The sequence below is a fragment of the Thermobia domestica genome, chromosome 6 (genome assembly GCF_964235325.1).
Source record: "Thermobia domestica chromosome 6, izTheDome1.hap1.1, whole genome shotgun sequence".
In the NCBI taxonomy this organism is placed as follows: Eukaryota; Metazoa; Arthropoda; class Insecta; order Zygentoma; family Lepismatidae; genus Thermobia; species Thermobia domestica.
In genome coordinates, this window is record NC_137459.1 from 123,842,911 (window position 1) to 123,856,236 (window position 13,326).

A 13,326-nucleotide genomic window follows, 5' to 3' on the forward strand; every position below is an offset into this window, starting at 1 on the left:
GAATCGAGAATATATTAAGATCAGTATTGTATTTTATGGTTACTTTGTGTTTAAATATATTTAGAATATGTTGTCAGGCAGTATAGTTCCTAGGAGACTTAAGTTTATTTTATGTAATATGCTGTGATCTTATAAGACTGAACTTTATTCGTGGAGGAAAGTAGTCATATCTTTCTTACGGAACAATGTAGAAGAAAGCCGGTAAGTCTACCCAACAAGAGTTTTATTGATTTATGTGATAGCTTATTGATCTCTTCCATATTGCTCGTAAGAAAATAATTTTAATTACGAATAGAGTAGTATCTTTTCTCCATGAACTTGTACCTGTATTTATAATGAAAGACTAATACAGAGTGACCCAAAAGAAAGTATACAGCCCTGTATTGATCAAGTATGACAGTTTACTAAGATGAGTTTATTTGCTTCAGCCTATTCCGAGTTCAGTGTATGAGTGAAGAGAAATTAAAAACAAAGAATAATAAACTAAACTTGTATGGATAACATTAAGTAAATTGTATAAAATGTCATGGGCCGATCAATAGGGGACTGTATACCTAGTTTGGGCCACCCACTATAAAGTAATCTAGTATACTTCTTTTGCATAAATATGACGAGCTTAATATACGCAAAGAATAAATTGCTCAACTCACGTATACTTTATACATATATTTGTATTTATTTTTTGTAAGTACGTATATATATGTCTATTTATCATATTTATCTAATAAAATAGTCTTTGTACAAAACAGTGTCTTTTTTTTAATATTCCAGTAGCACATTTTTAAAAATGTATATTTACGCACAATTGATACCGTAATAACATTTCTTATGAAAAAAATTGGAATGAAAAGCAGGGTTTGAGTTTAGTTTCATCTATCTTTTTAAACAGTATTCACTAATTTCGCTGGAATTACTCATAAAAGTAATTTGTATAAGGGTATTACATGTTTGGCAATAGTAGTCACCAAAAGTAGATATCCACTTGTAAAACATTTGTAAAGAACTTCGAAATAAAGATGACTCTGAGTTCATATTTCTGAATTTAAAGAGGTTATGGTTTTCTTCAAGGTAGAGGAACCTGCACTAAAATCAGCTAATATATTCAGAAGGTTATGGCAAATAATACGTAGGAATATCAACTTTTGCTACCGACTGCACACACATCTTGAATGAAGATAAAAACTTAAGAGATTTGAACCTTCCATACTTGTTCAAAAATTAAGGTGTATTAGCGTTTGTTATAATAACCATCTTAAAGCGGAAAAAGCAGATTTACATTTCTGTTTATTAGCTAGATATTTTATCATACTTCTGTAATCCACCTGTAATGCTTAGTTTTCGGTTGATTCTGGCCTAGTATATCGTTAGAGCGGTATGGATGGAATAAGTGACTGGATGAAAGAGTAACAGCAATGTACAGTACAGTATCAACATATTTCTAGGTGCAGTTATAAGAATAAAAACACCAACTGGTTGGAAACATTTGAAAACTAGAGCGTCCAGATTTAATCATTTGAGTCAGATGACGACTCTCAATCCCAAACTGTCTTCGCAAAATTTGCAAATTAGGAATTATATTTCTGGGATTTCGGCTATTTTAGCCAGTTACGTATGAGGGATGACGTCCCTCAGTGATCACACTACCCGGGGAAGTGAGGAAGCGTCCTGGGACCTTTATGTTAGGCACTTCCCGGCATTTGTATAGTGTTGATGATGAAGGCTCAGAAAAAACTCATTCAGGATGACTGGCCTGAAAAGATTGTTACACCTTTCCGAACGTTGGAAATTAACAAATGACATTCTTTTAAAACACATATAATCCTGAAAAAATGGATAATAAAGTGGTTCAACCTTCTATTATTTTACGCCTTTATGTGATTCGCTTTGTAGAAGGTAGAAAAATAGAAAAAACGATTATAAAATATCATACCAAGACTTAAAAATTGGAAAAGATATATGTTAAGTGGAACTTCTATACGACTGGACAGTAACTTTCTTCGCATTGATGAACGACACTTGGTAACCATGCTATTTTATCGTTTCATATGTTATTTAATGTTATGTTCTCAAACTTCTATGTGGAACTAGCAAAGATTTGATAACCTATCTTGGATTTGCTTTGTTTCTTGAACGGTGTGAATTTATTTGATCCCTCTACCGATAATTAGTTAGAAGACACTTTCTAAGAGGAAACGACTTCTTACTGTGCACTTACAAATAAGCTAATATTTAGTAGCTTTAGTTCGTTTCTGTTAAACCTCTGAGTTCTAGGGAGCCTTGTTCTTTACCATAGAGCTGTGGATGTATAACGAAAAAAAAAGAAAGAAAAAAAAAAGAAAGAAAAAACCTTAAGGGTTTCTTCCACGAATCAAAACAACTATATATAGTTTTTAAAAGGAAAATTTAGTTTTTCTTCGAAAATACAACACCACGCCTACACACTACCGACCCAGTTTCAATTCCTATTTAATGAAAGGTTCAACTGCTTTTATATTAACTCTCTTTCAGTTAATGTGAAATGATTAATCCGAGTTAACTATTTTGTTTAACAGAATGCTCCCAAAGAGAACTGTTTCTAAAGAATGGACAGTTGATATTAGACCATTCTACATATGACTGAACAGAAAATTCTGTGAACAGATTTAAAATACATATAGCCTGTTCACTTATTTTGTAAATGCTCAGGTATATAGTAAGTACCAACTAATGAACACGTTTGTACTAATCTGCCAGTAAGAGAAGTTGTTGAGTATGTCATTCATTCAAAGCATTAAGATCAATTAATTTTTGTTCTGGAAGTCAGACACACAAAACTATTCATTATTGAAGAATGCAATACTTCTTTTGTTGCATAACATGCTTGAATTTTCAAAAAATAAATATTCCCTAGGTTTTTGCAGCTGTATATCTTATGGAAAAGAATAACATTACTCTTTTATACTCTTTCACACATGTAACGAATACATGTATGAGAAGAATTTCGTAGTACTAAACATTAATATGTAGCACCGATACATTCTAGTTGTTTTAAAGAAATCATAACATATACACATAACTAAAGTTCCGGTGAAGACAGGTAAGTTCGCCTTAGGTGTGTTCATTACAAACATGAAAGCATCACGTAAATAGGAATACCTGAATAGATGTAATGGTATTAGAAATCCTAATCGAAAATGAACTGTAGCTGAAGTAGTGCACGTGGGACAAATATCTATAATTGATATCAGGATCAAATATGGAGGGAAAAAAACCCTGAAGGTGAAACAACATTCTAATTATGGAATCACAGACAGTAAGACAAAAGCTCCTTCGTGAAATATAGTGTGTGGAACTGCTTTGCGCATGATAAGTGAATCATTTTAATTATGAACAATGGGGAACAGATAGTATGTCAGTAGAAAGAGGCAAGAAGGATGGACCAATTGTGAAATGCACTTGCACAATTTGCTATAAAATGTTATGACTATCAATATTCATATTTATGATGTGCTGTTATGTTTGGCTACATTAGCGTTAAATTTTATTACGTGCATCGTTCATTTTGTTCTTTGCATCAGCACAATATAACAACATGAACATTTCACGCAGCAGCACTTGATAATGTTAGTTTGAGAACATTTTACAAAACTGCTCAAGTGAATGTAATTAATAGTTTATCACAGGGATGCAAATAAGCAGCATAATTTCACTCGCCCAAGAAAAAACTTACTAGCCCACATCCCAGTCTTCACAGTTTGAAATAAATAATAATGACTCGCCCACACCGATGAACTACTCGCCCCGGGCGAGTGGTTATTTGCATCCCTGGTTTATCCATCAGTATGGTAGCAATTCATGATTTTTTAAATTATATATCATAGTTGAAATGCCTGTGCGCACGAGGAAGAAAGGTTTATCGGAAATAGTTCAAATGTATATTTGGAAACTCTTCCAAAACTCTGAATAAAAGTGAAATAAAAAACTCAATTTGACCCAAGTGATAAAAATGTTCAGAGGTGCATTTCATAGAGTGCAGCTATTATCCTTCATAATGAATTTTAAAAAATTGGGAACGAATTTTAACTTTATGTTGCATTATCCCAAGTTACATCTCGAGACAATATTAAAATATGTTGTCCATCAAATGATTTACATTAACACAATATTATGAACAACCAAGTCTTGAATAATTACGTCAATATGGAATGGAGTTAGGGAAGGTTGGTAGGCCAATTTAACTTAGAAAATAAAAGTTACATGTAATAAATTAAGAGCTTTCAATTAATCCTAGGAGTCGAGAGATAAAACCCAACCTCATACATTGATAAGTCTCATTCGTATGCAATACACAATAGTAAAAAAAAAAAAAAATGATATACCGAGACATTAAACAAGCAGAGGGATGTTTCCCTATATCAGAGCCAAGCACATCTAATGCTTTACCAAAAACAATCGAAGACCTCTAGCTTCTAGCCTCGAAGCTAGCCTCTAGCACTCATAATATGTACAATTTTGTATACAATATTGTTTTCTTTTTCTATGTGATGAATTGAGTATCTCACATACTACAAAATATGCTGTAATGTTTAGATTATTTTTATTCGTTTTTTTTTTTTAACTCTGTATTTATTTATTTTTTATATATTCAGCGAGTTTTTGGAACATTTACTACTTATAATTATGCTCTTTCTTCTGGCAAGAATCACGGTACGGGTTAAAATAGCGTTGTCTCAACTTCCGTTTCACTGATATTCAACGAACTTAAAAAGTTCGTTACTGAATTCTCTATGTCTGTGTGTCTGTCTGTTATTAGTGATTTTTTCAGTTTTGTACCCTGCATTCCATAGAGCATCAAAAACTATCAGAGAAAGTGATTCAATTTTTCGCGTCACTCTTACCGTTCCCAAGATATTGGCCAAAAAATGGCCGATTTCCAGAGATTTAAGGAGCCATATCTCGGGAACCGTAAGTCATAGAGAGATCATATTGGTGTTGATCAATATCTAAAAGGATGGTAGATATTTTGGTACCAAATAGTAGCCGGTGGCCACTGTCCAACTGGCCACCGATTAATATCGGTACCAAAATGTTTACCATCCTCTTAGGTATTGATTGACACCAATATCATCTCTCTATGACTTACCGTTCCCGTGATATTGACCCAAAAATGGCCAATTCCTAGATATTTAAGGAGCCATAGCTCGGGAACCGTAAGTTGTAGAGAGATTATATTGATGTTGATCAATACCTAAGAGGATGGTAAATATTTCGGTACCAAATAGTAACCCGTGGCCAATGTCCAACCAGCCACTGGTTTGGCCAGTGGCCATCAATTAATATCGGTACGAAAATGTTTATCATTCTATTAGGGATTGATTAACACCAATATCATCTCTCTATGACTTACCGTTTCCTGATATTGGCCAAAAGATAGTTCCGATTTCGGGAGATTTAAGGAGCCAAATCTCGGGAACCGTAAGTCATACAGAGATCATATTGGTGTTGATCAATACCTAAGAGGATGGTGAACATCTTGGTACCAAATAGTAACCAGTTGGCCAACTGGCCACTGTTCCCCAGGTAATGGCCAAAAAGTTCGAATTTCTAGATATTTAAGCAGCCATATCTCGAGAACTATGAGTCATAGACATATGATATTTTGCTAATTTTTGCGACAAAGAAGATTTACTTTTACATTTAGGAACAATGACAGTTATTCTTCCTGCTCCATTATTTTTAAGTTCGTTATGGCAATGCTATTGGAGCATTCTCAGCTGGTTTAATTTTTGAACATAACTGCAAATTCACGTCTAAAACTATTTTTCAGATATCATATACTTACTGCCGCGATTCTCTTTTGTTGCAAGAAATTCATGATGAACGCTCTGAGTTGCATTACATTTGCTGGTAGGCCTTTTCTGATACTTTCACAAGGAGACTTAACGTGATTTATATAAAGAATTGTGTGATAGACATTCTGATAGTCTTAATATTCTCTGGTATACTGATGTGGTTGGACATATCTCGGAAACAAAGTTGTAAGTTTAAAACTGCGCGGTCAGTTTATACAGTGTCGGCATTTAAGAAGTTTGCTAATTTGAAATAAATGTTCAAATTTCTAAGTTAAGATTATGCCCTTTGTTTTCGCGTAATATACCGGTAACGCTGTTTTCATCTTATCTTCAAGCATCAACAAACCATACTTCGTCACGTTTCATACACTGAAGCTAGTGATGCCACACACCAAATAACCCACGAACTAAGGTTACTAATCGGAAAATTTATAAGTTTAGAATCCAAAATAATATATATATAAAAAAATAAAAAAAAAATTAAAAATTGTAATTCATTTTCAATGTATGACTTTGTGGGTTACCCTGTAAATTTGTGCTCCAAATCTAACAAATATTCTGTACAGTTGAAATACTACTCACGTGATATATAACAAAACAGTAGTAAGAATTTCAACATCGCTAACGAATATTTTACCTTTTTTTTTTTCTGTGAAACATAATCCATGTACGAATGATCGAGAGTTCCCTACATTTCATTCCAACCGAAAACAAGTAAATACCAATCCTTGATGCTTGTTACGTTTCGTTCTATGGGTCGTACTTCAAACATTGTTTTCCTTCTTACGTTATATATATAGAATTTGTAAGCAGACCATTCTAGAGATATTTTAAGTTAAGGAATACAAGAATTTAATTCATAAAAAAGAAAAGGAAAAAATAATGAGAAAGCTTTTTATTACCATCTTAAGTAGCTAACGATTAAAACAATATTAATAAAATACTGTAAATAATATTATTATGGTAACAGAAAAAAGGATGTCCGACATGTTCTAAAGGATACACTCACAACACAGAACTTAGACATTAAGAATCAATTTGTTAATACCGAACTTATGGAATACTTCATCGATCATTGATCTTTAATTGAGATAATTGAAATGCTGGTCATAATTAAAAGTTAGTAATCCGTTCTCAGGTTCTCAGTGGACAAATTTCCTGCCGAACTAACTAGATGAAATACTAACTTCTTTCTAAGCCTGTTACCATTAATCTAAACTATCCAAATATTGAAATATATTTGTATACACAAAAATACAATATTCGCAATACATTCCGTATTTACACGTTATAGTACATCTTTTAAAGTTTATTCTTTCTCTTCTTATTTAAGAAACATTTTCTTTTTGTTCTGAATTTCCGAATTCGACGAAACATGTTTTCTATCATCGTTATCTGCTGCGATACCCGTACATCTAAGACAATAATTAATACAAGTTTTGTTGCTATTCCATTGTAAGTTTCAAAACCACTCACCAGTCTATTCCATTCCGATTATTTTCTTGATGTCTATTTAAAAATTATATACAAGAAGAGACTAAGAGATGTAATAAATATATTTTTACAATATAGAAACTAAGTTTAGAATTTTGTGTAGCTTTATCTAGACTTTCTCTATACAAAACGCAAACATTTACATTCTTACCCTATATACTTCAATCAATCGACTTCCTGAATTAGGGAGCACAAACCGAAAGATTACTTTAACAAAGTGCAGTCTCATTGCATGTTTACGAACAGCACTGTCGCAAACAAAACAAAAAAGTTGTGTTAAAATATTTAAAAACTACAACAATGAAATTAAAACAGTGACACAAAAGAATATTGAAAAATTAGCAGTGCATTCTAAAATTTATGGAATATACTTTATGATAGTGAATGATAATTCAGATTTTGTGATATTCTTATGAATATAAAATAAACAAAGAAAAAATATGAATTTTCGTCAATATTATTATAATTAACGTGCATGAAGACAATGGAATTAACATGAGAAAAATGTTACCACTTTTGTCCTTCAGAATTTTCTTCCACTCTTGACCTCGTGTGAAGAACCTGGTCGCGTCATAAATATTACAGAGACAAAACACAAAGGAACAGAAAAAAAAGAAACAATTTAAAAACGATGTAGACGGCTGTTTTACCAATAACCGCTATTGCTATTTTAACCAACTTATATCTCTCGAAAAAATACAGACTGTGGAAAGCGTGTTAGATTCCAATTATTACATACAGTTGCTTTCCAGAATAAGGACCTTCACTAGATTTAAGAGTGAGAAGATTTTTGTTTCTAAGTGCGCTGAAGTCAATGTTCTATTTCGATATTTTGGCGCTAACAGAAACTTACAAGAATTCTATAGCAATACTCAAAGGAACAATACCTGCAACATATTCCACATTTACATTTCATGGTTCATATTATATAATATTCTTTCTTAAGGTTTCGTTTAGAAAAACATTTTTAAAATATTAAATTCATCACATCATTTTAGAATGCTCAGAGCCTTTCGTTCTTATAATATTGTAGGTTTCTGCACCTTAACTTCAGCAAATGTTAAGGAAAAATATCTACGCATTCATTTTGAATTATGTTCTAATTTTACCTATTCCATTGTATCTGTCTACTTTTTAAAGTTTTTCCTTTTAAGATCTCAGCACAAGGTCAACAATTAGTGGATAAAAATGAATGACGAAGGTAGAAATGTTCTTTTCTTTTACAAGAAAACAAAGTAATACATTGCAAGAACCATCTACAAGACTGATGTATTAATACAGTGTCATAACCGCCGGAACGAATCACTGCCGTTTCAGAGCCTCTAGTATTCGAAGAATATACAGAAAAAGGTTAATTATATCCAGATATAAGTTGATGGTGGCCAGAATATATTCTTCAGCAGATAGTTTCTGCATCAACATCTGCAAAGAAAGATACATTTTTTAAATAGTATATTGTAATTAAAATAGTAATACTCACAAGTACTTTTTTCACTTTCAAGAGAGAACTAGGGCATTTCATCCAGAACTATTACTATTACTTTCATTTTTACAGTAGGTTTATCACTTCAATACTACCTGGAGGCCTTCACATTATTGGACCACACTGTGAACTAGTATACATACAGGGTGTCCCGTAAGTTCGTTTACATAGACCATCTTGGTAACTACTGAAGATACGAAAAAATGACAACAGAGCAATGTTGTTGGAAAGTATGTGTTTTCGATCCAAAATGTTGGAATTTTTGGAATTGGACCAACCGTTTGGGCTCTACACTGGTATAGCGTCCAATGTTAAAGAAAAATGAAACGTTGCAACGTCTTCGTTAGACAATAATGAAGGAAAGTGCGTGTGGTTTGAAGTAACCTGAACCAAAGAGAATAAAAGGGACGGCCACAATGTAGGGCATGAAGAAGGATCACACGCAACGTCAATCCAAGGTAGTGGCGTCACCATCAGAAGGGGAGGGAGCAGGTACGAAAAAGAAATTGAATTGAATTTATTCACTGCAAACTGGTATTAGTTGGTCAGTGATGTAAACGAGATGAGACAAGAGGACAATTGAATAAAATTAGAAAAGACCTAAGTGCCAAAACTTAAACACCAGAAAACAATCAATGAACATGAGTTATCGCAATACAAGTTAAACGGATACTGCGACCATGTGGGTGCTTTAAAACAGAAGCAACAACTTTTAAGGTATAAACTCCTTACAAACGTATTCTGTTTGGTACTAAGACAACTTCGAACGATACAATTCAATTCTACTTATTGCAGCACTTAGATCCTGTCTCATTATTCAATTGTTGTCTCATCTAGAAACAGTAGTGTCAGTATCGTTGCGTTTCCAGATGAGTTCAAACGAGACAGACTAATTATCTCGTACCCAGATGCTGGTGTAGGGGTAGCATGTCTGCCTGCCATACGGCATTTGGGCAGGACAAACGTGGGCACGAACCCTGCTCCGACGGGCCATACTGATTAATGTTTCTCCTGGTTTTCCTCAGTCCTCCCCTGGGTGTATACCGGGATGATCCCTTCTCTCAAGCCAGAGCCGCTTCCTTCTCCAGTCCTAGACTCACGTAAAGGGTCGATGTGACGTTAGAGTAGAGGCTTAATCTCTTCTTGTCATTTCCTTGAACAAATAAATAAATAAAGATTCTCGCTGGTGATCATCATTATTCATTTGGAGATCTCGTCTCGGCTTGTAAACTTGTTGCCTTATCTAATTTCGCTGAATGATTGTCTATTGTCGTGTATGAGATTTCGAAACGAGACGAGACACGATAATGTTCTGGTCTCATGAGGAATACAGCTTATGTCTTTGCAAAGGGATTAAAAATGTAGAAACCAGCTATTTGGGATGTACCCTCCTAGAATTCGTCTAATGGTCAACAATGGCATACTATCGTTGTTCCTTTGACAAATGAATGATATGAGGAGAAAGCACTGCGACACTCACATGAGGGATATTGCATCTAACCTAACCCATTCACTTCAAGTTACCTATGTGTTGGAAGATACTGAAACAGCTAAAACAATACTACCATTCAGCTCAGCGTAGAAGATGTTTGAAGTGATGTCCCCCTTGCTGTGTACAAATTGCCATACAATGTCGCAATCCCGTTGTAGAGTCTCAGTGGTAATAGCAGCGCTGGCGTCGCGAATATTGTGTTGTAGACCAGTAATTGTACGCGGACAATCCCTGTAAACAATGGATGTTAAGTGGCCCCAGAGAAAAAATAAATCAAGCGGTGTTAAATCAGGCGATCTTGGTGGCCATTCCACCAGACCTCGATGCCTGATCCGACGTCTACGAACTGCTGCATCCAACAATTGTCGAACGTTGACACTGAAGTACGGTGGCGCATCATCGTGTTGGCAGTAAAAGTACTAGCGGTTTGCAAAAGGCAAATTGTACAAATAAGGTTCCAGTATTGCTTTTTGTAGGTTTTGATAGGTGTAGGTGTTGTAAGTTGAGGTTTCACTTGTTAATCTCCCCTCTAGGAAAACAGGACCCACCAGATCATTACCGTGAATTGCTCACCACACACTTATACGAGGATGAACTTGATTATAGGAAACTTCGGCAACATGAGGGTTGCTGTCTGCCCAATACACGTAGTTATGTCTGTTAACAGTTTTATTAAGATGAAATGTGGCCTTGTCGGAAAACATTATGTTAGCCGCAAGGTTGGGTTGTTTTACACCATTTACAGAATTCACGACGTCGGTCGGCATCAACTCCATGCAACTCTTGCACGGAATATACCTTGAAGGGACGGAAAAGATGCTTGCGCAGAATTCTTTGGACAGACATTCGGCTAGTATTACTCTCTTGGGCCACCTTTCGTATCGATCGCGTTGGACTGCACGTAACTTTAGCCAGAATGTCATTCATTTAGTCAAAGGAAGAAGGATGATATGGCATTGTCGCCCACCAGACAAATGCTACGATGGTACATCTCAAATAGCTGGCTTCTACATTTTTAATCCCTTTGCAAAGACATAAGCTGTATTCCTCATGAGACCAGAACATTATCGTGTCTCGTCTCGTTTCGAAAACTCATACATAACACTAGACAATCATTCAGCGAAATGAGATGAGACATCAAGTATACGTGCCGAGACGAGACCTCCAAACGAATAATGATGATCACCAGCGAGAATCTTTATTTATTTATTTGTTCAAGGAAATGACAAGAAGAGATTAAGCCTCTACTCTAACGTCACATCGACCCTTTACGTGAGTCTAGGACTGGAGAAGGAAGCGGCTCTGGCTTGAGAGAAGGGATCATCCCGGTATGCACCCAGGGGAGGACTGAGGAAAACCAGGAGAAACATTAATCAGTATGGCCCGTCGGAGCAGGGTTCGTGCCCACGTTTGTCCTGCCCAAATGCCGTATGGCAGGCAGACATGCTACCCCTACACCAGCATCTGGGTACGAGATAATTAGTCTGTCTCGTTTGAACTCATCTGGAAACGTGACGATACTGACACTACTGTTTCTAGATGAGACAATAATTGAATAATGAGACAGGATCTAAGTGCTGCAATAAGTAGAATTGAATTGTATCGTTCAAAGTTGTCTTAGTACCAAACAGAATACGTTTGTAAGGAGTTTATACCTTAAAAGTTGTTGCTTCTGTTTTAAAGCACTCACATGGTCGCAGTATCCGTTTAACTTGTATTGCGATAACTCATGTTTATTGATTGTTTTCTGGTTTTTAAGTTTTGGCACTTAGGTCTTTTCTAATTTTATTCAATTGTCCTCTTGTCTCATCTCGTTTACATCACTGACCAACTAATACCAGTTTGCAGTGAATAAATTCAATTCAATTTCTTTTTCGTACCTGCTCCCTCCCCTTCTGATGGTGACGCCACTACCTTGGATTGACGTTGCGTGTGATCCTTCTTCATGCCCTACATTGTGGCCGTCCCTTTTATTCTCTTTGGTTCAGGTTACTTCAAACCACACGCACTTTCCTTCATTATTGTCTAACGAAGACGTTGCAACGTTTCATTTTTCTTTAACATTGGGCGCTATACCAGTGTAGAGCCCAAACAGTTGGTCCAATTCCAAAAATTCCAACATTTTGGATCGAAAACACATACTTTCCAACAACATTGCTCTGTTGTCATTTTTTCGTATCTTTAATAGTTACCAAGATGGCCTATGTAAACGAACTTATGGGACACCCTGTATATAATTATTTGTTTACTGACTTCTGTATTGTCATCAGGCAAACACACGTATATATTGATTAAAAGATCTGACCTATACAGAAATTCAAATTTAATAGAACCTTTATACCAGCGTTTCCCAACCGGTGTGCCGCGGCACACTGGTGTCCCGCGAATGGACCACTGGTGTGCCGCGAGGAAATCGGAACAAAATTATTAATTCTATAGCAACCAAATTGCAAGACATAGGAAAAAAAATTGTATATTTTTTATATTTCACATTACTATGAATTTCTACCATGGAAAAAATTAATGTAATATATTATTCTACATCTATTACTGTGTAGCAGACAGTATTTCGGCTCGTACACATTTCCACGGTTAGCTGCTATGTTACGCTTCAATTGAGAGTCATACTAACACCGCGAAATGGAAGCAAGTGAACGTTCGTAGAACGCTCATCCGCGCGTGAATGACAGAACAACAAACACTTTGTTCAACAGCTGTGTTTTGACTTCGACGCACCGCAAGCTGTGTGATTGCAATAATATGCACCGGTTTTGGTTAAAAACAACAAAGTTAAAAGTACAAGACATTTGTTTGTTTGTTCGTTATTTAGTGATCTTCGTTCTTAGTGAAAGGTTGGATACAGTTTTCGAAAAAGAAAGCGTATTTTAAAAAATCTGAGTCCTATATTTCATTGCAATTGTTTTGTATCTTAAAATTAGAATAAAAAATAAGCATAATGAATTAGCATAGGGAAAAACCAGTGATCGAGCTTTCATCTCTATGAGAAGATGATCAGTAATCACAGA

The 13,326-nt window shown here is 35.1% G+C and overlaps 1 protein-coding gene across 1 annotated transcript in view; it reads right to left on the reverse strand.

Moving 5' to 3' along the window:
- Positions 1 to 6,711: 6,711 nt before the first annotated feature.
- Positions 6,712 to 13,326, reverse strand: part of LOC145688181 (protein lifeguard 4-like) — a 76,673-nt gene continuing 70,058 nt past the window's right edge. Inside the window, exon 6 of the mRNA XM_081762040.1 lies at positions 6,712 to 8,747. Within this exon, the coding sequence (XP_081618166.1) occupies positions 8,628 to 8,747 (120 nt within the window). The 3' untranslated portion in view covers positions 6,712 to 8,627. The remainder of the gene's footprint in view (positions 8,748 to 13,326) is intronic.